Raw genomic sequence first — 20729 nt, forward strand, 5'->3', positions numbered from 1 at the left:
AAATCACAGTGCAAAGGAAATTGATTTTGGTAAACACAGCATACTATGCTCATGGATATCACTTGAAAAAGCAGTGTCTCCACATGAACTATTACATTTTTATTTATCCTTTTGTAGCCAAATGTAAATAACCTGACTCCTTGACCTGAGCTCTGGGAGTTACTTTGCTATCAATTAATAAGAAATGCCAGGTGTGCTAGGCAACTGGGGTACAGTGGTGGACAAGTCTATAATAGTATCAGCGAACATGATGACTCAAGTTTCTTTCCAAAGCAAAGGTCTATCAGATGCTTCTCCTTTTATCTAGCTGATATTTACAGAAAATTTGTTTGGTAGGGCTTAATCATTTTTGCATCCATTATACCCATAACAGCGCCTTGACTACAGTAGGCAATTAGCAAATACTTCCTGAATGTATGGAACTTTGTTTAACCGAACTGTTACCCACATGTGGCTGGCCCCAGTAAGCTAACCTGGTTGCCATCTTGAGACCAGACTTAAATCCCCCAAACCAAATTCACATTTCAAGTATCAGTAAAAAGGTAATTTTACTGAGAATTTTGAAGGGAGTTAGAAGAGAGCTTTTCCTCAGAGTCACGCAAAATTACCTAATAAAACATCCCAGTTAGATATTTCTGCCCTGCCCCCTAGAGTTCCCAAAGTCCCCTGTAGAATCCAGAAGCCCCCTTCCATATCTCTAGGATCCTGCCTTTCTCCTTGCCTTAGCTGAGCAAATCAACTTCTTCCAGGCAGGTAGAGGACAAGGTTGACGAGTGGTACGTGTTGGTACTTTTCTCCTGTCACAGTATTGGGGCTTAGAAAACAATATCCCAAAATACGGTGCCTTGGCATGCTGAGCACTTTGAACCAAAGGGCACTGGAAGGCCTCAGAAGTCAACTCTATCTCAGACCTTCTCCTGCCCTTCTTTCTTCTGCTCTCCATCCTCCCTGCAAGGCAAACCACAGAAACTAAAATTCCTCTTCATCAAGGCAAGCCATAGAAACTAGATCCCCTTTTCCCCAAAGCGAGCCATGAAACCTAGAACTATTACTCTAACATTCCCTTGCCTTTCTGTGTAAGAGCTGGCTACAAAGAAATTCTTAGGCCTACTTTATCTGAAAGTAGATTGTAAGATCCTCAATTCCAGAAGGGGTCGAGTCCTATACCTGGTAGGAAGAAATGCCACACAGAGAGATCAAGAAGAATTGGGATGGGCCCTTGCTGGATGGGTTTTCCCCTTCAGTCTGTTACTATAAGATCATCCCCTTTTTGTCCAATCACAGTTCTACCTGGCTACCCACTCTTCATCAAATCTAAGCATAAAAATGGACAGTTTTCCCTTGAGTCTTTGGGTATCTCTGAAGACTCCCATGCCATATAAAATTTTGATGCATTCTTCAATATGACAATTGTAATTTTCAACTCCAGAATTTCTGCTTGATTCTTTTACATTATTTCTATTTCTTCATTAAATAAGGATTCTGAATTCCTTCTCTGTGTTCTCTTGAATTCTGAGTTCCCTCAACACAGCTATTTTGAATTCTCTGTCTAAAACCTCACATATCTCTGCCTCTCCAGGACTGGCCCCTGGTGCCTTATTTAGTCCATTTGGTAAGGTATTGTGATTCTGGATGGTCTTTATGCTTGTGGATGTCATTCAGTGTTTGGCCATTGAAGAGTAAGGTTATTTATTGTCATCTTCACAAGCTGGGCTTGTTTGTACCCATTCTTCTTGGGCAGGCTTTCCAAGTATTTGAAGGGACTTGGGTACTATGATCTTAAGTTTTTGGTCACTGCAGCTGTATCTGCATTAGGGGATACCCCAAGCCAACTGACACTGTGCTTCCCTTGGCTGATCTTAGATAAGATCTAGAAGAATTCTCTGGATTATCAGTCAAAGACTCTTGTTCTCTTCCCTTACTTTCTCCCAAATGGAGTTTCTCTTTCTCTCTCTCTGCTGAGCTGCCTAGAGCTGGAAGAGGGGTGACACAAACATCCTTGTGACCACCACCATTGAGACTGCACTGGGTCAGACTTGAAGCCAGCACAACACTGGATGTTACCCAAGCCCCGCTGCAACTCCTACCTGGTTACCGCCTATGTTTGCTCAAGGACATAGGGCTCTAAAATCAGCAGGTGGTGAAGTCAGTCAGGCTTGTATTCTTCCCTTAAAGTTCCCCCTGCTGGGTCCTGAGATGTTGTCTTGGAGCCAAGGCCTGGAGTCACAAACCTTAGGAATCTACCTGGTGTTCTGTTCTGCTGCAGCTGAGTTGGCACTCAAGCCACAAGACAAAGTCATTCCAACTCTTCCCTCTCCTTTCTCCAGGCAGAGGGGTCTCTCCCCTTGTCTACCACCACCACAGGCCCACAGGGGGTACTGCCAGCCCATAGCTGATGTTCACTTAACACCCAAGGGCTCTTCAGTCAGCTTATGGTGAATGCGGTCAGGCCTGGGACTCACCCTCAGGGCAGCAGACTCCCCTCTGGCCCAGGGCAGGTCCACATATGCTGTTCAAGAGTCAACGTCTGGAACTGAGGACCCTAAGAGCCTTCTTGGTGCTCTACCCCACTGCGGCCAAGCTGGTACCCTGGTGCAAGACAGAGTCCTCTTCATTCTTTCCTCTGCTTTTTCAAGCATAAGGGGCTTGTCCTCATAGTCACCACGGGTGTGAATGTGCTAGGTCACATCATGTCTCAGAGTCTCACCCAGGGCCTTAAAAGTCAGCAGGTGATGAATACTGCCAGGACTGGGTCCTTCCCTTCAAGGCAGTGGGTTCCCTTGTGGCCCAGGCTGTTTCTGAAAATGCTGTCTGGGGTCTAGGGCCTAGAATTGGGACCTCAAGACATTGCCCAGTGCTCTCTCCTACTGGGTCTGAGCTGGTATCCAGGTTGCAAGACAAAGTCCTCTATACTTTTCCCTCTCTTCTCATCAAGTGGAAGAAAGGAGTCCCTCCTGCAGCTAGGAGCCATACTGTCTGGGGTTGGGAGATTGGTGGCACAAGCACTCCCTTAGCTGCCCTGGCTGATGTATCACTAGGCCGGGTATACCCCAGTTCCACTGGCTCTGAGCCCAGCACAGCATCAGGACTGGCCTAGAAGTTGCAGTCCTTGTGGCCTAGACAGCCTTTCAAGTTTATTTACTTAGGACCTCTGAGCACTTTAGCCTATGGTGGCAAGCCTTTCCTAACTCGAGTTCCGATTGCTGGGATGGGCGTTTCCTTCTGGCTAGGGCTGGAGTAAGTGCTCCGTGGGCACCAGCTGATCTCTGCCTGGTGTTGGCAGCACTGCATTCCAATGCAAAGTTTCTCCCCCAAGCGCACAGATTCCCTTTCTGCACCATACAGCCAGGGGATGGGGAGGGGTGGCGTTGGCAATTTAAGACTGTCTCTCTTTGCCTCCTACCTTCTATGAAGTTAAAACCGGGTACTGTGGTTGCTCACCTGATTTTTGGTTCTTATGAAGGTGCTTTTTTGTGTGTGGATAGTTTTCAGATTTGGCGTTCCTGCAGGGAGGACGATCAGTGGAGGCTTCCTTCAGCCATCTTGCTCTGCCTCCTTTTCACGTAAAATTTTGATTAAATAAATTTGTTATGCTTTTCTCTTTTTAACCTATATTTTGTTACAGGCGTGTCAGCTATGACCCTTATGAGGGGTGATAAAAGGTATCATACAACACAAGATAGCGACGACCCTGAGGTCCAATTTATTCTGGAAATTATCTGTATTGCATAATTCAGGTTAGCAAACAAAGTAAAAGTCCAGGCTCCTGGTTCAAATCTTGCTTCTGTGTCTAGTAGGTGACTTGGACAGCAGTTTATTTAACCTGTCGGCTTTCTAATCTGTAAAATGGGGACAATAAAGTACCACATCTCAGCATTTTTCATGAAAGCTGCTATCTGCTTGGGGATTCTGAATTGTCTAGTGGATCAAAACCAACATTTAAAAAAAACAGAAAAGAAAATAGAGAATATTGCACTGTAAATATTAATCCACGAAACTTCTCCTTGTTATATATAAAGATGTGTTACTAGATCATGATGTAAAATGCATTAGCAAAGGTTGTAGACGAAAGAAAACTTTGAAAAACAGCTATTTCATAAGCTTCCTGTGAAGATTAAACAAATCGATACATGTACAACACTTAACCCAGTGCCCCACATGATAAATGTTAGCTTTTCACTCCTAATCATTCTTGGAAAAGGTGGGCCAAGTAAGACACCTCAGAGTATGAAACGATTATTAGTTCTCATTAATTACGAGAATAACTTAGAACTTGTAATAGAGACACAACAAGGGAAGGCAAAAAATCAAAGAGAACATTCCTTTTTTCCTGCTGAATGACACTTATTATGGCATGCAAATGAGACAGTTTATATTAAAGTGTTGGCTTAGTGCTATCCAGCCTTTCCTCATCAAAAATATTTTAAGATTTTTATGTAAAAGTGCTGTGGCACGTCACTGTTAATCATATACTCTAGATAACAATTCAGTACAACTTTCAAGTGCAAGAGGACTAACCTTAACCTGAAAACAACTGCCATTTTCATGATAAAAGGATGGATTTAGTCAACATGAGTGTATTTGAAAGTTGGCTTGGCTCACTGTCTGAATGGCAGTGCCTTCTGATGCAATGCATGCAATGCTAGAGTGCTGGTATACATCTGAGCCACCTGGGGAGCTTGTTTAAAAAGAAAGCTTCATGGAGGTGGCGGCACAAGCATGTGTGTCCAGTAACTTGGGAGCCTGAGGCAGGAAGACAGCTCAAGCCCAGAGAATCGCTTGAGCCTAGGAGCTTGAGTCCAGCCTGAACAACATAATGAGACCTCATCTTTTTAAAAAAAAGACAAGACAGCAACATGGGTTCTTCCCCAGTTGATTCACTACCTTTGGAATAGGGCCTAGCATCTACATGATAATGAAAAGAACTTTTGCATGAGTTCAGTGCTAGCTATGCCCCCAATTAACTCTGTGTACTGGATAAAGAAATTCTCCAATTGGTGTCTCAGTTAAAACATGCATGATTTTTAGTTAAATTATTCACAGGCTCAGTTTCAGTTTTAAAAGTGTTATGTCTAAATGTTCCTTAATATTTTTAGGAGCTTTTCTTTTTACAATACTTTTATAATTAGAAAAAAAGTTAATACACATAGGTTGCAAAGACTTTGGCAGTTTGTGCATTAAGAAGAAAATTAAAATTAACCCTAGTCTCATCACCAGATTACTGTTAACATTTTCTCCCTGGTTAACTCCCAACTTAAACAACTGTGCTTTTGTCCCCACCCTTCTATCTAAGGAGGTATATTCAACTAGCATCCATTTATTCCTGCAGAGATTAACAATCAGAAAAGAGAATCACTCTAAAGATTTTTAAATGCTGATTGCTGCCGTTCCTGGCATGTGCCAATCAAGTTCAAGATTAATGTTTAACTTTCTCTGGAAAAAAAAAAAATTTTGCTACTTGTGACAGTTTACTAGAAAACACTGCACTGATTATTTGACAAAAGAATTTAGATTTGACCAAATAAGGCCCTGAAACTCTTAAATTTATTCACTCAATGAATATTTACTGAACACTTAGAAAGCGCCTGCGCCATGCTAGGGACCTAGGTTAGAAACTGAAGGGACATAGGCAGAGCAGCTGCAACTTACACTCATGGAATAAATAAGATTATTTCACACTGTGGTAACTACTATAGAAATAAGTTACCATGATTTTCTCTAAGTAACTAGGACAAAGGCTTCTGGGTTTGGTAGAGGTAAATTCTTTAATCAGTTCAGAGAATATCTTTATGAAAATGGGTCATCTCAACTGAGACTCAAATGCCAACAAAAGCCACCCATGGAAAAGGCCCAAAGAGAAGACATCTCAGACATTCTATATGAAAAGAACCAGATAATATCAATAATTACCAAAAAAAATCCATGCATACTCATATATATATACGTATATGTTTGTATATACATATATATATGTATATGGATGGACTTATTTTCTCCCCTCATTCAAATATTCATTGAGCATCTAGTATATGCCTGGTACTATACAAGCTGCTGGGAACAGAACTGTTGATATGACAGGTTGGGTGGGTTTCTGCCCTCATGGAGCTCAAACTCTGAGAGAGAAGAAAAACAAAAGTCTTCAAGGATTTAATAATATTACCACAGAATGTGGTAAGTCTAGAAAGAAAGCGCAAAAATCAAGCACTCAGAAGCAGCTCTAATGTCTTCAAAGGAAAAAGTTTTGAGGTTGGCTTATTTACTCTGCTGAAAAATGTGATTATAGTTCTAAACAGGAGCACCCTCAGACTTTGTGCAGGAAATAGGGCTACAGCAAATGATCAGGGCAGGACCCCAGAACAGCAGATCTATGCTCTGCCAGGCATTTTCATTTGCAAGGAGACATCTAGGAAAAGGATGCTGCAGAGAACTCCTAACTCTTCTGTATCTTCAGCACCCATCCAAATACATGTGGAAACAATCCCATCAAAATAAAAAAATGTATCAGTGGGATCACACCCCTTATTTCCTCTCCAGGTTCATCCTGCGCCACTCTCTCATCCCCATGATACCTCTTTGCACTAGCCTTTCCCATACCTAAGATGCTCTTTGTTGTGATCTTTACATAGCTGGTCCCTACTGGCATTCAAGTCTTTGCTGAAATTTCATCTTCTTAGAGAGGGCTTCCATAAGTTTTCTTTTCCTCAGTGGTAAGTGGTTACCTACATTTTATTGTCTATTATCTGTCTCTCCTTTATTGAATATAAAATCTGTGAGATCAGGGATAATGTCCATTTGATCACTGATCTATTCACATATCCTAGAAGAAATGCCTGCCATGTGAGATGCTCAAGAAATGCTGCTAAATGAAGAATGAGCAAACTATGTAAAGGATGACAGTGATGTCCATCTCAATCAAGTGTGACAGAAATTAAGCATTAGAGAAACAAATTTCTAGACAGAATTCAAATACTGAATTTGTTAAAAGCTTCTTGTGGCCAAAGCAGGATATACAGCATTTAGATTTTCTTTTTCCCCTGCCTTCATTAAAAATAATGTTTTAGATGATGTAAGTGATAGCATGGCTCTGAATCTGAGCACTTTTTATATCTGTTTGACACAGGAGGCATTACATCCAAAATAAAATAATAATCTTTGTTAACTGTAATATGACACTACTTATCTTCAAGTTTTAGCTTGAAACACTGGAAAAAATATAAGGTTCCTTAAAGTTCAGCAATTGTATTTCTCAACACACAAACACAGGAGTATTTAAAAAGTAAATGAGTAGAACTGTAGTTATTGCCTAGCAGGAAAATTTCATTTAAAATAAACCAAACCTGTTAACTTAATAGGAAAATCAAATTATAAGGAATACATTTTAATTCCCAAATCACAAAATGATTTTAGGACTTTAAAGGCCACAAAAGCCAAACAGGTACTTTAAAATTTTAGTAAAATTCCTATAAAGACCCTTTAATAAAAAGCCAATGTTCTTATCACCTTGATTTCAAAACATCTTAAATTTTTTCCTTTTTAGAAAATTTGTATAAATTTCTAAAAAATTTATATAGGATTAAAAAAAATTATAAGGGGTACAAGTGCAGTTTTGTTATGTGGATATGTTGTATGGTAAAATACCTTAAATTTAAATTTATCTAAGGTATAAATGCTAGCCACCTTGGTGACCACTCACTCTCTGCATTTACATGCCAAATTATTCTCATATCCTATGTCTTTTATCCATAGTTTGGGCTCTAAGAAAGAAGTGTCTACAAAAGACTTATGAAGGGCATAAAAATGTGGTCCTTTATTATTCCATTTAAGTAAAAGTTATTTAGTCTGGCTTCACAAAGGATTTTAATTCAAGTTACACTGAATTTATAGATTAATTTGCAGAATTTGATTTATCGCTCCATTTATTTAGGTCTTCTTTTAATATTTTTTACAATTTCTCCATAGCAATATCACACATTTTTTTCTTAGATTTATTCCTTTATCCCTTATAGTTTTTATTGCTATCTGTATTACTTTCTAATTTTTCTTAAACAGGTATATAAGTATGCAAATTTAGAAAGAAAAAAGCTAAAGCAAAAACCGCCAACAAATTTGTGGTAATGAAAAAGACAAATATCCATGCCAGGAAAATACCAAGTGCCTGAAATAGGAGAAGTATGAAGAAATAAGAAACTGAGCCACACTACAGATTATCAAGCTCACATATATGAAGACAAGGCAAAGCAAGGCCAAGGCCAAGATTCAATGGTGAAGATACGACCAGGCATTTTTAGATTTGGGTAATTTATTACTTACATAGACAGTGAAAAGAAGAATAAGCCAAAGGTGCCAGCTCCCAGTGATCCTTGCCCCACATGCCAAAAAGGACAACACCAAGACAAAAGGGGCCAGATGCCTATGAGGCAAGTTATGGGTTATCCCATTGCTGGGGAGTCAGTCCTAGACTGCAGCTAACTAAGTGCTTTTATATACTGCAGCTCTAGTCTGAGGCAGGCAGGGCAGAAAGTCCCATACCTCATCAGAACTCTGGAGTTGTTGAGAAACTACCATGACAGCCTCCCAGGGAGGTAGGGAAGTGTTCCAGGAGGACCAAGTCATACTGCCAGGACTCAGATAAGTGCAGCTCAAGCAGTTGCCTATATGGAATTATGCAAGGTCAGTGGGGTGTCACAGCCTTTCCCCCATACAAAGAACAAACACAAACAGTACCTCCTATGCTCTTGCTCCTCTCTACAAAGCACTCTATCAGTTCAGTCAGTGAAGGGTTCAAGTACAATTGGGATGTCATCCTTCATTATTCAATCGTGGCCCACATTGTAATAAAGAATCTGACATTTCTTGATGTTCAATGGCTGATAGCTTTACTCTTCTCCCCCTTCCCTTTCTGCTCCACACCTGGGCAAACTGATGAGAAAGCTCAGGTGCTCTCTCCTTTGGTGCCAGTGAGAATTTCAAATAATATGCAGGAAGTTTCACCCCAGCCTTACTCCGCAACCACCATAAAAGCCCCAGTCTAATCCTCTGTCCCATTCTCTCAGGATATTCTCCAGCCAGCTCGAGAAGCCCACCCTGTTCTCTCCCCAGAAGAGCCTCATTATATGAGTAATAAGCCCTTTCATATCCTCTTGGTGTGTGAATGTAGAGTCATCAATCTTGACATCTAAACCAAATTTTGGGTGGTTGTACATCCTGTACCTGCAGAGTGACCAAATCACGTCTTACTTGAACACTATGATAATGTGTATTCTTACCCTGAAAGTTCATTTCAAAGCATTTAAATAAAAATGTTTAAAAGTACATATTATAAGTTTTCCTTATACTGACTTTCTGTTTATTTTACCAATTTTAAGAACAGAGGAAATGCAGTTGCAGGCAGAATGGAAAAAGTATTTCTCTTATCAATGATATGAACATCTTGTTGAAGAAGAATCTAAAGCTGAATTCAGGACAATAGACAAGGCTTGATGACACTGGTCTCAATCCCAGCCCTCTGAACCTTACTCTACTCATGTACTCAAGACTTCCAAATTTTAGCTTCTGGCTGGGCATGGTGGCTCACGCCTGTAATCCCAGCACTTTGGGAGGCCAAGGTGGGTGGATCACCTGAGGTTGGGAGTTGGAGACCAGCCTGACCAACATGGGAAAACCCTGTTTCTGCTGAAAATACAAAAATTAGCTGGGGCGTGGTGGTGTGTGCCTGTGATGCCAGCTACTTTGGAGGGTGAGGCAGGAGAATCGCTTGAACCTGGGAGGTGGAGGTTGCAGTGAGCCGAGATTGTGCCACTGCACTCCAGCCTGGGCGACAAAGCGAGACCTTGTCTCAAAATAAACAAAAAACAAAAAAACAAATTTTAGCTTCTGCTCAAACCCATCTCACTAGAGCCAGTTTCCTATTTCTTTTTCTTTTCTTTTGAGACGGAGTCTCGCTCTGTTGCCGAGGCTGGAGTGGTAATGGCGCAATCTCAGCTCACTGAAACCTCTGCCTCCCGGGTTCAAGCGATTCTTCTGCCTCAGACTCCTCAGTAGCTGAGACTACAGGTGCATGCCAGCACGCCCGGCTAATTTTCGTATTTTCAGTAGAGACAGGGTATCACCATATTGGCCAGGCTGTTCTCAAACTCCTGACCCTGTGATCCACCCACCTTGCCCTCCCAAAGTGCTGGGATTATAGACGTGAGCCACCGCACCTGGCCCAGTTTCCGATTTCTAAATTACAGCTGACTACAAACAACTGGAGAACTTGTAGACGCTTCAAGGTAAAAATGTATCCCAATCTCTGTAGCTAAAAAACTATCTCAATATCCGTCTGCCCTGAATGGGGCCTCCTGCTTTCCCTGTACTGGCTAATGTCCACCTTCCACTTGCTTTTTCAGGTTAGAAACTGGAGAGGCATCCTTGGTTCCTCCTTCCTCCTCCATATCCTGTGTCCCATAATCACCAAACTTTGCCAATGCAACCTCCTAGGATGACTGAAACCCACCCCTCTTCTCTCCCAAGACCCTACTTGAAAATTTCTAATGGGAACCACTAGAATAACCCCTATGTTTTGGATTTGTAAATGTAAAGAGGACATATTCAAAATACCTGAAAGGAAATACAGTGAGGATGCACTCCCCTGAATATCTCCTCCAGCTTGTGCTGCTTTTTCCAAAGACAGTCTATGAGTGAAGAAATGGCTGATTCCAGGATGGGGGTAGGAAATATACAAGATGACTCTGGAGCACTTGTCGTGCCAGAAGGTAAGGAGGCGCTCAAAATACTCACCCCAACCCCTCACAGATAGAGGTATGTTAAAGGAGCACGGGAGCCTACTGAGAGAGTTCCCAATGGCCAAAACTGAAACGATTTGAGCAATAAAAGAAATGAAGTGATGGGGCGCTGTGGCTTATGCCTGTAACCCCAATATTTTGGGAGGCTGAGGTGGGAGAACTGCTTGAGCCCAGGAGTTTGAGAGCAGCCTGGACAACATAGCGGGGCCTTGTTTCTACATAAAAGGAAAAAAAAATTGCTGGGTGTGGTGTTGCATGACTGTAGTCCCAGCTACTCAGGGGGTTGAGGAGGGAGGATCCCTTGTGCCCAGGAGTTAGATGCTGCAGTGGTGCAGTAAGCTATCATCACACCAGTGCACTCCAGCCTAGGGGAAAGCAAGACTGTCTCAAACAAACAAACAAACAAACAAAAAAAGAAATGAAGTAGTGTTGGTTTATAGTCCAAAGTGAAAAATAAGTATCTTTGAGTCCATAGTAGTATAATGAGTGAACAAATATATGGGAGAAGAGACATATCTCCCATGCAGAAGAAGTCCAAATAATTTATGTAGATACTCTGTTCTCAAAGAAGGGCAGCATAATTCCCCACCCCTTTGGCGTGGGCTAAGCATAGTGACTTATTTCCAAAGTACACAGTGTGGAGAGGAGGAAATAAAGAGTAACCTACAGTGGAGAGTGGAGAGAGAAACTGACAAACACTACCTCAGTCAAGTAATCAAGGCCAATATTAACCGTCGTAAATCATGTTGGTAGCATATATCCTTGATAGGATGTGATGAAAATGGCACTTTACTTCTTTGATCTTCCTTCCCCAAACCCATAACCTCAGTGTAATCATGAAAAAAAATTAAACAAATTCTAATAATGGGGCATTTTACAAAATACCTAACCGGTATTCCTCAAGATTACCAAAAAAACAAAGAAAATCTGAGACACCGTCACAGCTAAGAGAAGCCTGAAGAACTTGACAACTAAGTCTAATGTCCCAGAACCAGAAAAGGCCATTAGGTAAAAAACTAAGGAAATTTAAAAACTGTGGACTTTAGTTAAGAGTAATAATGTATCAGTATTGGTTCATTCGTTGTAACTAATATATCATACTAATATAAGATGTTAATAATAGGGTAAACTGAGTGCAGGTTACATGGGAACTCTTGTACTACCTTCTCAATTTTTCTTTAAGAAAAATCTCATTACACTACTATGGCATGGTAGCTCACACCTATAATCTCACCACTTTGAGAGGCCAAGGCGGGTAGATTGCTTGAGCTCAGGAATTCCAGACCAGCCTGGGCAACATGGTGAAACCCCATCTCTACCAAAAATAAAAAAATTAGACAGGTGTGGTGGCGTGTAACTGTAGTCCCAGCTACTTGGGAGGCTGAGGTGGGAGGATGGCTTAACTCTGTGGGTCAGAGGTTACAGTGAGCCAAGATTGTGCCATTGCACTCCAGCCTGGGCAACAGAGCCAGAAAAAAAAAAAGGCCTAAAAGAGAATAAATAATATCTTTATGTCCTTAATTTCTCTACACCTTCTACTGCTAACTTAACTCTGACACTTTGAGTCCCTGCTGTTTCAGAACTTGGGCCTTTGTCCCTACAAAACTTTAGATGGGTACAAGGAGAGAAACCTTAGAGAACAAACTACAGTGTGAACATAAAGAGTTCTTACATTAACAGAGTGTTAAATGCCACCACAGGTATAAAGCTCACGCTAGTCTTGACATGGACTCCGTGACTTCAGAACTGCTCCCAGGTATGATATCTGAAGGTAAACACATCTACCAGGATGAGCGTGGAGAGCAAAATGCTACTCAGGGCCATTTGTAGCCCTCTCCACCATCTGTGCTCCCTTCCTCCCAACAGGAGAGCTGGACACTGGAAGAAAAGACTGCCCAGAATAGAAGTCAAACTACCAAGGAAAGCCAGTCTTCTCCAACTTCCAAAACTGACATTGGTATCAAGGCCTATCCTCCACTCCCTCCAATCTGGTCAGTCCCAGTTCCTCTCATGGACTGTGAAAAAGCATTCAGATCTGGCTGAATTTTTACTTGTAATCTGACTTTCTACTTTAACTTGAACTTGGCTTCCCAACTTTTCTGTTTCTCAAAGAGCAAGGAAAAGTAGCTTCAGGAGAAATTTAGAATCTGAACACGAAACAAGTAAGATGATTTCAACCTGTACAACATGAGCCATTTATATGAACTACATTATAAACTGAAAGTTACCTAGGAAAATCCAAACATCTCCCAATCATGTTTGTTATTAGGTCCCTCAAATTCCCTGAATCTCTTCTCCACAACAAAAAAGGGCATAAACAAATAAATAAGGTTACAGCTGTATAGAAACTGTGATGCTGGTGTTCAGAACGGGCCCCAGTAGAATGGTTCTCATATTTCTTTCTTTCTCTTTTTTTTTTAAGATGGAGTTTTGCTCTTATTGCCCAGGCTGGAGTGCAATGGCATGATCTTGGCTCACCGCAACCTCTGCCTCCCAGGCTCAAGTGATTCTCCTGCCTCAGCCTCCCTACTAGCTGGGATTACAGGCATGCGCCACCACACCTGGCTAATTTTGTATTTTTAGTAGAGACAGGGTTTCTCCATGTTGGTCAGGCTGGTCTCGAACTCCCGATCTCAGGTGATCTGCCTGCCTCGGCCTCCCAAAGTGCTGGGATTACAGATGTGAGCCACTGCGCCTGGCCTGTTTCTCATCTTTCTTTCTTTCACAGAGAGCTAAAGAGCTCCTGCCATACAGAGGCAAACATGTTAAACTCCGGCACCCACTAAGACAGCCATCTTCACTAAGAGTGACCTTGGTTCCAGGGCTGTGCTTCCACTTTGCGACTGCTGCTGAAGCCCACACCTTGCCTGGAAAGTCAACGGTAACAAAGCCCTACTGCCAGTCCTGCCAGGGGCTAGGTTGCGAGTGGTTCCAAAGGCAGGGAGCCCAGCCTTGAAACACTAAGCTCTGTAACGCATGCTCACTGTCCTTGAGTAACTGACACAACTCATCTGACAGTGTCCCACAAAAACTGGAGGAGTTATCTTGAGCACTGTTAAACAGAAACAAAACCAAACCAGTTCACTTAGACTTTCATATGTTGCCCTTTACCTTCTCAGATTTTATGTTGTACAAAGGGGTCTATAAGTAAAAATGATACAGGTCTGATCGATGAGTCTCTCTCTGTTTTTTTTTCGAGATTAAGTCTTTGTCGCCCAGCCTGGAGTACAGTGGCACAATCTCGGTTCACTGCAATCTCCGCCTCCCGGGTACAAGTGATTCTCATGCCTCAGCCTCATGAGTAGCTGGGACTACAGGTAAGCGCTACCACGCCTGGCTAATTTTTTTTTTTTTTTTTTTTTAGTAGAGATGGGCTTTCACCATGTTGGTCAGACTGGTCTCAAACTCCTGACCTCAAGTTATCTGCTCACCTTGGCCTCCCAAAGTGCTCGGATTACAGGCATGAGCCACTGTGCTAGGCCTGATCAATGAGAGAGTTTCTGATCTAAGATTCCCAGCCCAACTTTACAGAAAAGATTATGAACACCAAAACACATCAATTTTAACCACAAATAAAATGCTATATACTTGACATTATGTGACATATGTAAACCAAACCAGGGACTCAGTAACAAATCACATTTCATTTAGTAACGCAAGAGCAGAGTTGCACAGAGTGGGATAAAAGGCTATGAGACTACACAGGAGCACAGGGACCTTTGAATAGTGTCTAAGGGAAGGGGCTGGACAGAGAAATGAGTGAAAGGCCAAGAAGAACAGCATGTGAGGCCTGGATCCAGTCTGAGCACTGGCTAGCTGGCCCATTTGTCGAAGGTGTCCTGTATCACAAGAGAAACCAGCAGGGTGCTCCTAGTCTCCTGGAAGGTACGGGCTTGCCTGTACGATATGTATGGATCAGGCAGAGCACCACACACCTCCAAGTCTTTGAATTTCAGTTCACTCATTCATCACCGTTCTCAGATTTGTCAAGAAGTCAAAACTCAAAAGCAGTCATATACAAAAGGTAAAACCAAGAGATCTTAAAAGCAGTAATAGAAAAGTTTAGGCCATGAAGCAAGAAGAGAAGGCTACCTGATAAAATCTAGACCAGCATGTCTCTAGAACAGAAGAAAAGAAACAGTGACCAGGTCAGCTGGCCGGCCCTCCCACTGTCACAGACAGATTTACTTCCACAAACCCTTCTCTTCCTCTGATTTTATACTCAATAGTTGAGCAAGCACATTACTAGTACCATTGGCTCAAGGAAGCACTCTGGAAAGAAACTTCTTAACAAACATTAGTCTCATATGAATTTGAGTGTTAGAAAAAAACCCAGCTTATGTTGCACAATCACTAACAGATGCTGTACATTAAAGTTTCAGATCTTTAGATATGTCAGACTATCTTAGGAAGGGAAAAGAACAGGATGAGGGTTATCTACCTGTTTCTACTTTCCCAACTGCCCACCATTGTGATAGTTCACTGTTAGTTAAACCAATAAGCAGAGTACAAGTACCTGATCGAGCAATGCCACTGTCCCTGTCTTCGTTCTGTCCTCTGCTTGGCATATCAACTGGTGTGCTGTGTGCTGAGAAAAAGGAACAAGGAAATCATGTTATCGGGCTCTTCAGAGTTAAAGTTTGTAAAACGACTGCAGTAATTTTTACATTTCAAAGAAGGCTACGGCTACTGATGATTGGCATAAGCTTATAATAGAGACTAACTAGAAAGCAAAATTAAATATATAAAAAGATGGTGAGAAGAAAAGAGAACCAAGTAACCATCTGACTGTATTCAATTGTAGCATATGAACTTTTTTGAGTGATATTCAACTCTTAAAAACAAATGAACGAATTATTATTTGAATAATAAATTATCTGAATAATAAATGATTTGTGCAGTTGATGCAATGAACAAACATTTTCAGGTAGTGTTTTTTTTAGTAGTAGTATTTAAATAGCAATATATTTTCAGAATGCTTTATAATCAGTTTTAGTAGTAACTGTAGGCGACTTAGGGAAGAGAAATACTTGAAAACCATTTCATAAATTCGAAAAATGTTTCTCTGTTTATAACCCACTCTCTTGGCAGATAGAAAACAGTTATGTTCATTTTCAAATATTTCTTCCTCCATTTCTTTCCATATACACCCATACACAATATTATTGTAGAGTTACTTAGAAAAACTCACATCCTGGCATGAATTTTGGAAAACACTCTGAAGTATTATAGACTTCTAGGAATGCTTCACATTGGCCTAAGCTGTATACTTACTGGGCTAGAAGGCAGATGTGATGCTGCTGTAGTGAAGTTCTACAATGGACAAGCAGCCCAGTGCTCTGCCTGATTATTACACCTGCCAGCTGTTTTTTGAAGCATGTTTATTTTCACAGTTGTAAAGAGAGTATTTAAATGTGTTATCCTCACTCTAAGTAGGTGGGAGGATGTCAATTTCATTAGGGTATCAGCTAACTATGGTGCTTAGCATATTTCAGGCCACAAAGAAAAGAAAGAAAAATACCATTTGCTATACTCACAACTTTAAATGTTAGTAATGGTGGTTCCCCACAAGTTAATCATGCCAAGACAAGTTAAATCTCAGAGACACCAAGATGACTATACCTGTAAATAACCTAGAAATTGTATTTACACTACTTAAATGAGAGAGAGAGAGAGAAGTCTTCCATGCTCTTATTAGCGTGACTTTTAAAGAAACTCCGTGCAGGTAAGGATGCAGTTGAATAAATGGGTAAAAGACACCAAGGCAAAGGGAAACAGTTCATAGTAGCAGAAGAGGCCCAGAAAAACCAGAAAAAAAAAAATCCTCTTAGAAATACTAAGGGCTCATTTCAGATTCAAATCAGCTTACACTTAGAGTATTAGTGGAGACATTTACAAGAGAGGTTCATTGGTGGAATTTTCAAAACACCATGGATTTGGTCGCATTTGAAACCAATATCTGCTATCACAAGAGCCCCTTGGATTTCAAGAGAGGCACAAGTAGGATTTTTTTCCTAAGAACCTGCACAGGATTTATTAATGTGTGTGGGTCACACTGTACTCAGCATTCCACACAAACCTGCAAAGAAAGAAGCACTCCGGGTGAGCCGGAGAGGTCCTCCTTCAGCTACCCCCTGCAGCAGTTTGCTGCTGCATGCTTGCAGCAGACCTAGAGATGGAAACACATAGAAGAGGGCAAACAAAGTACACACACAAAAAATAAACATAGATTAAAGATAATGCAAAAAAAAAAAAATCAAATAAAGCAAAACACACACCCACAATAGTGTATTCAGAAAGAAAGAATTTGTGTGTCTGATTTTACCTAGGTTACTTGCAGTACGACAAGGACCCAAACTATTCTGATTTGTGTTCAGTTTTCCCAAATTAGGATCTTGGTTGATGTACTCAAAGCTGTCTTGCAAGCTGTATCCGGGGAGTGGGGGAAGGAGAAAGAGGACAAAAATGTCAAGAAGCTACTAAAGCTGTTCTCTAACAGACTTCCAAATATAGACAACAGCTAATCGGTCCCTCAGTACTTTTTTTTAATAAACAAATGAAGTCTCAGATCTACCAAAGCGAATTAAACTTGCAACTTCAGGTGAATTTGTTGGAAGAAAACAAAAGCTATTTTGGAGGTAGCTCAACTCATGTAACTAAACAACTGTACTTCTAACAATTTCATATTATATAATGAGACACCAAACTGTAAATTTTGCTTCAGTGACTGACCCTTGGGATACTGCTATTCATTTCTACATTTTGCTTAAGCAACTGACACCCAACAAGTTGCCATCCATTTCAAGTATTTTACATAAACCCTCAAAATGAAATTAACTTTTACTTGTGGTTAACATCAATGAGCAATTCAGCAACTTTTTTCAGGAATAAAATATAACAAATTATAATTCTTATAGGAGTTTCATTTCACAACTTCTAAAAACAATTACTCATAAAAATATGAGGAAAGTAGACTTTAATAATTTGTTGTATTTATTAACAATTAAAATAAAGACTTTTGCTGTGTGTAGAACTGACAAAAACAACAATGACAAAAAGACTTTGAGAATAATACAGCATAATGAAGCCAAAATAATTTTTATATAAATCTGCATTTAAAGGAATTAATGCAATAAATATTCAGGTAATCTCAAGGGTCAGTTAAAAACAAATCTCATAAGAAATAAATAACAATTCTCATATTGGCTTAAGTCATGACAGTCCAATGTTAAATGCTCAAACTGTTTTGTTGAAGAGTAAGCTAAGACTCATTCAATGATATTCAAACATATAAAGAAATATTTTTAATTTCCCAGGATAAGAAAAAACAGCTTTCACTTGGCCCCTAAGAATGTCCTTTAGTTTATAATGTGCCTTTCTTTCAAATTTATCAAAGTATAACCGGTGCTTTGTTTTAAAAAAGGAAGCATATGAAATATTTCTACTTGAAAGTTCAAGATATATGAATGAATATGTCAAAATGAGTTTAAGTTATTAGATATTTCAGAATTCATTATGCAGAAGTGTAAAATCAGAGGAAAAAAGTCAGGAGTTTTTTAAAAAGTAAAAATATTGCATGCCCCAAGTACCAATCAATCACAAAGGCTAAACCGACCACTCAGAATAGATGGCAAGCACAAACAAACCACCTGGCCACACAGGTGCTTATCAGACTGGAAAAACGCATTATGCACTTTTATCCTTCAGAAATAATTTGAGATAGGGTCTTGATTTGTCACCCAGGCTGGAGTACAGTGGCACAAGTACTGTTCACTGCAGCCTCAACCTCTCAGGAAAGTTCAAGTGATCCTCCCTTATCAGCCTCCCAAGTAGCTGGGACCAAAGACATGCACCATCATGCCCGGCTAATTTTTTACTATTATTATTATTTGTAGAGACAGGATCTCCCTATGTTGCCCAGGCTTGTTTTGAACTCCTAGGCTCAAGTGACCTTCCCACTATAATCCCAACGTATTGGGATTCCAGGCATGAACCGCCATGCCAAGATTTTTTAAAAAAATAAATAAATAAAATAATACTGGAAAACACAGTAAGATCATTAATGTAGCCCCTTCCCTTTTTTTATTTTTTATTTTCCAAGAAACTAAAAATTGGCAACTGGGTAACAGATAACTTATTTGTCTTTAGGGCCACCTAATAAGGTCAAAGGTTTTTTCTCACTGTTTATAGGACAGTAGCCACTTTTAAAACACCTTTGTTATTTGGACTTATTCTGCTTCTCATTTCAAAATACCTTGTGACCCTTAAAGAATTACTCTTTCAAGAAACACACACTTTAAAAAAATGGGGTGGGGAGTGCAAAATCCTACACTTACTTATTTGTACTTCCACAGAAGCTGCCCATTCTAGCAGAGAAGACTTTACTAATCATCAGTTGTGGAGGAGAACTGGGAAAAAAAAGGAAGGAGAGGGGAAAAATACATTTATGAGTTAAGAAGTCAATACCACCATTGCACTTCTCAAAACTAGTAGAATAGGAAGCCTAGACTCACCGGATGTAGTGTATCTTTAAGGTGGAGCCTTTGTAACTCATCGCAACTGAGCCAAACATCATTTCCCCCAACATGTTGACATCAGAAGCTGGTCTTGTGTACTACATGCAAGAAACCAAAATCAAAGTTAGTACATGGAACGTGACATGCAATAAAACAGAAAATAATGTTTATTAATCTCATTAGTGTCATCGATAATTAAAACTTTTCTCAAAGCTTCAAGTGGTCATCTTACAATCTTAATTTATAATGGCGATTGCCTATTTTCCCCCCAAAGTATTACTAATGTTTGTGATTTCTCTTTTATACACGATATTGTCATATAGGAGCCAAGTGTTTTATCAGAGTTCACTTTTATTTTTGTTATGAGAAACAAAGATTACTATTACTTCTATTTATAAACCCTGAATAGAAGATTAAAATATGAAAATAACAGTAACTCTACTCTTGCTACTAAGAAAACATCCTGAAAAGAAATATGGTTCAGTATTATTCACCCAAATAATTAACAGTATGGCAAAAAAATGCCCATTGCTGCAGGTAGGGTTTTGTGAGGGCCCAAAAGATGACAGATGATCTGATAACGCTAAAGTTTTACAAAAGTATTTCAAAAACATTTGTCCCCTACGGCTTCTGACCAGTCTCTCTCATCCTTTTACCATCCAAAGGGTGGACTGCCTGCCTCCCCTTCCTCCACTCTCGCTGGCTTGTTACTCTTACGTTCAAACTAGTCCAACTACTCCAATGATGACCTCCTCCCTCTTAGTCAAATCCAATGGACACTTTCCAGTTTGCTTTATTAAACTTCTTTCAATACATCTGATGCTGTTCATGACTCTCCATTTTGAATCTCTTCTTTCTCAGATCATCCCTTACTGTGATTTTGCCTGGAGGTCACCCCTACTAACTGCCTGCATTTTCAACCATTCCTTTGATTTTGGTAATTGTTTACATAGAATACCCCTTACATCTTTGTCTCTAGGCCCAGAGCTGTCCTGGAGATCTAGAACCTTATACCCCAATACATCCATTCACCTAGTGACATCTGAATGAGTGTCTTGGGATATAGGATTCTTAGTACCTATGCTAAGTGCTGGTGACACACTGATGAACACAATAGGTATGAATGCCGAGCAAATCGGTGTGCCACAGGGTAGCCACAAAGCAACCATGGTTCTGCACCTTGACGTACCAACTAGATTCTCTGCCAGTGTGCTTTCCAACCAAGGAAAAACACGGGAATCACCCTTAACATACTCCTCCAAATCTTTTTTAAAACTCCTAATACACACACACAGATACACAAGTATACATACGCTGACACACAAATACACACTTGCTTATACAAGGTTACAGAGGCAGAAAGAGAAAGATAAATCTATCAGCCCTGTTCAGTCAGGTTCTCTCTCTCGTTATAGCTCATACCAACTTC

General features: G+C 40.3%; 1 protein-coding gene across 5 annotated transcripts in view; it reads right to left on the bottom strand.

Annotated features, from left to right (window-relative positions):
• The window catches only part of FNIP2 (folliculin interacting protein 2), a 144223-nt gene that overhangs the window by 52015 nt on the left and 71479 nt on the right, over nucleotides 1–20729 (bottom strand). For 3 of the 5 annotated variants that reach the window (XM_064383783.1, XM_012433846.2, XM_012433850.3), the window contains exons 4-8: nucleotides 19298–19398; nucleotides 19121–19192; nucleotides 17110–17210; nucleotides 16864–16953; nucleotides 15301–15372 (exon numbers count right to left, since the gene is read on the bottom strand). In XM_064383783.1, coding sequence (XP_064239853.1) covers nucleotides 15301–15372; nucleotides 16864–16953; nucleotides 17110–17210; nucleotides 19121–19192; nucleotides 19298–19398 — 436 coding nt within the window. The remainder of the gene's footprint in view (nucleotides 1–15300; nucleotides 15373–16863; nucleotides 16954–17109; nucleotides 17211–19120; nucleotides 19193–19297; nucleotides 19399–20729) is intronic. The other 2 variants (XM_012433852.3, XM_012433849.2) reach the window with 1 other exon arrangement.

Source organism: Aotus nancymaae, unplaced genomic scaffold, assembly GCF_030222135.1.
Source record: "Aotus nancymaae isolate 86718 unplaced genomic scaffold, 86718_ANA_hifiasm-v0.15.2.pri h1tg000033l, whole genome shotgun sequence".
Classification (NCBI taxonomy): domain Eukaryota; kingdom Metazoa; phylum Chordata; class Mammalia; order Primates; family Aotidae; genus Aotus; species Aotus nancymaae.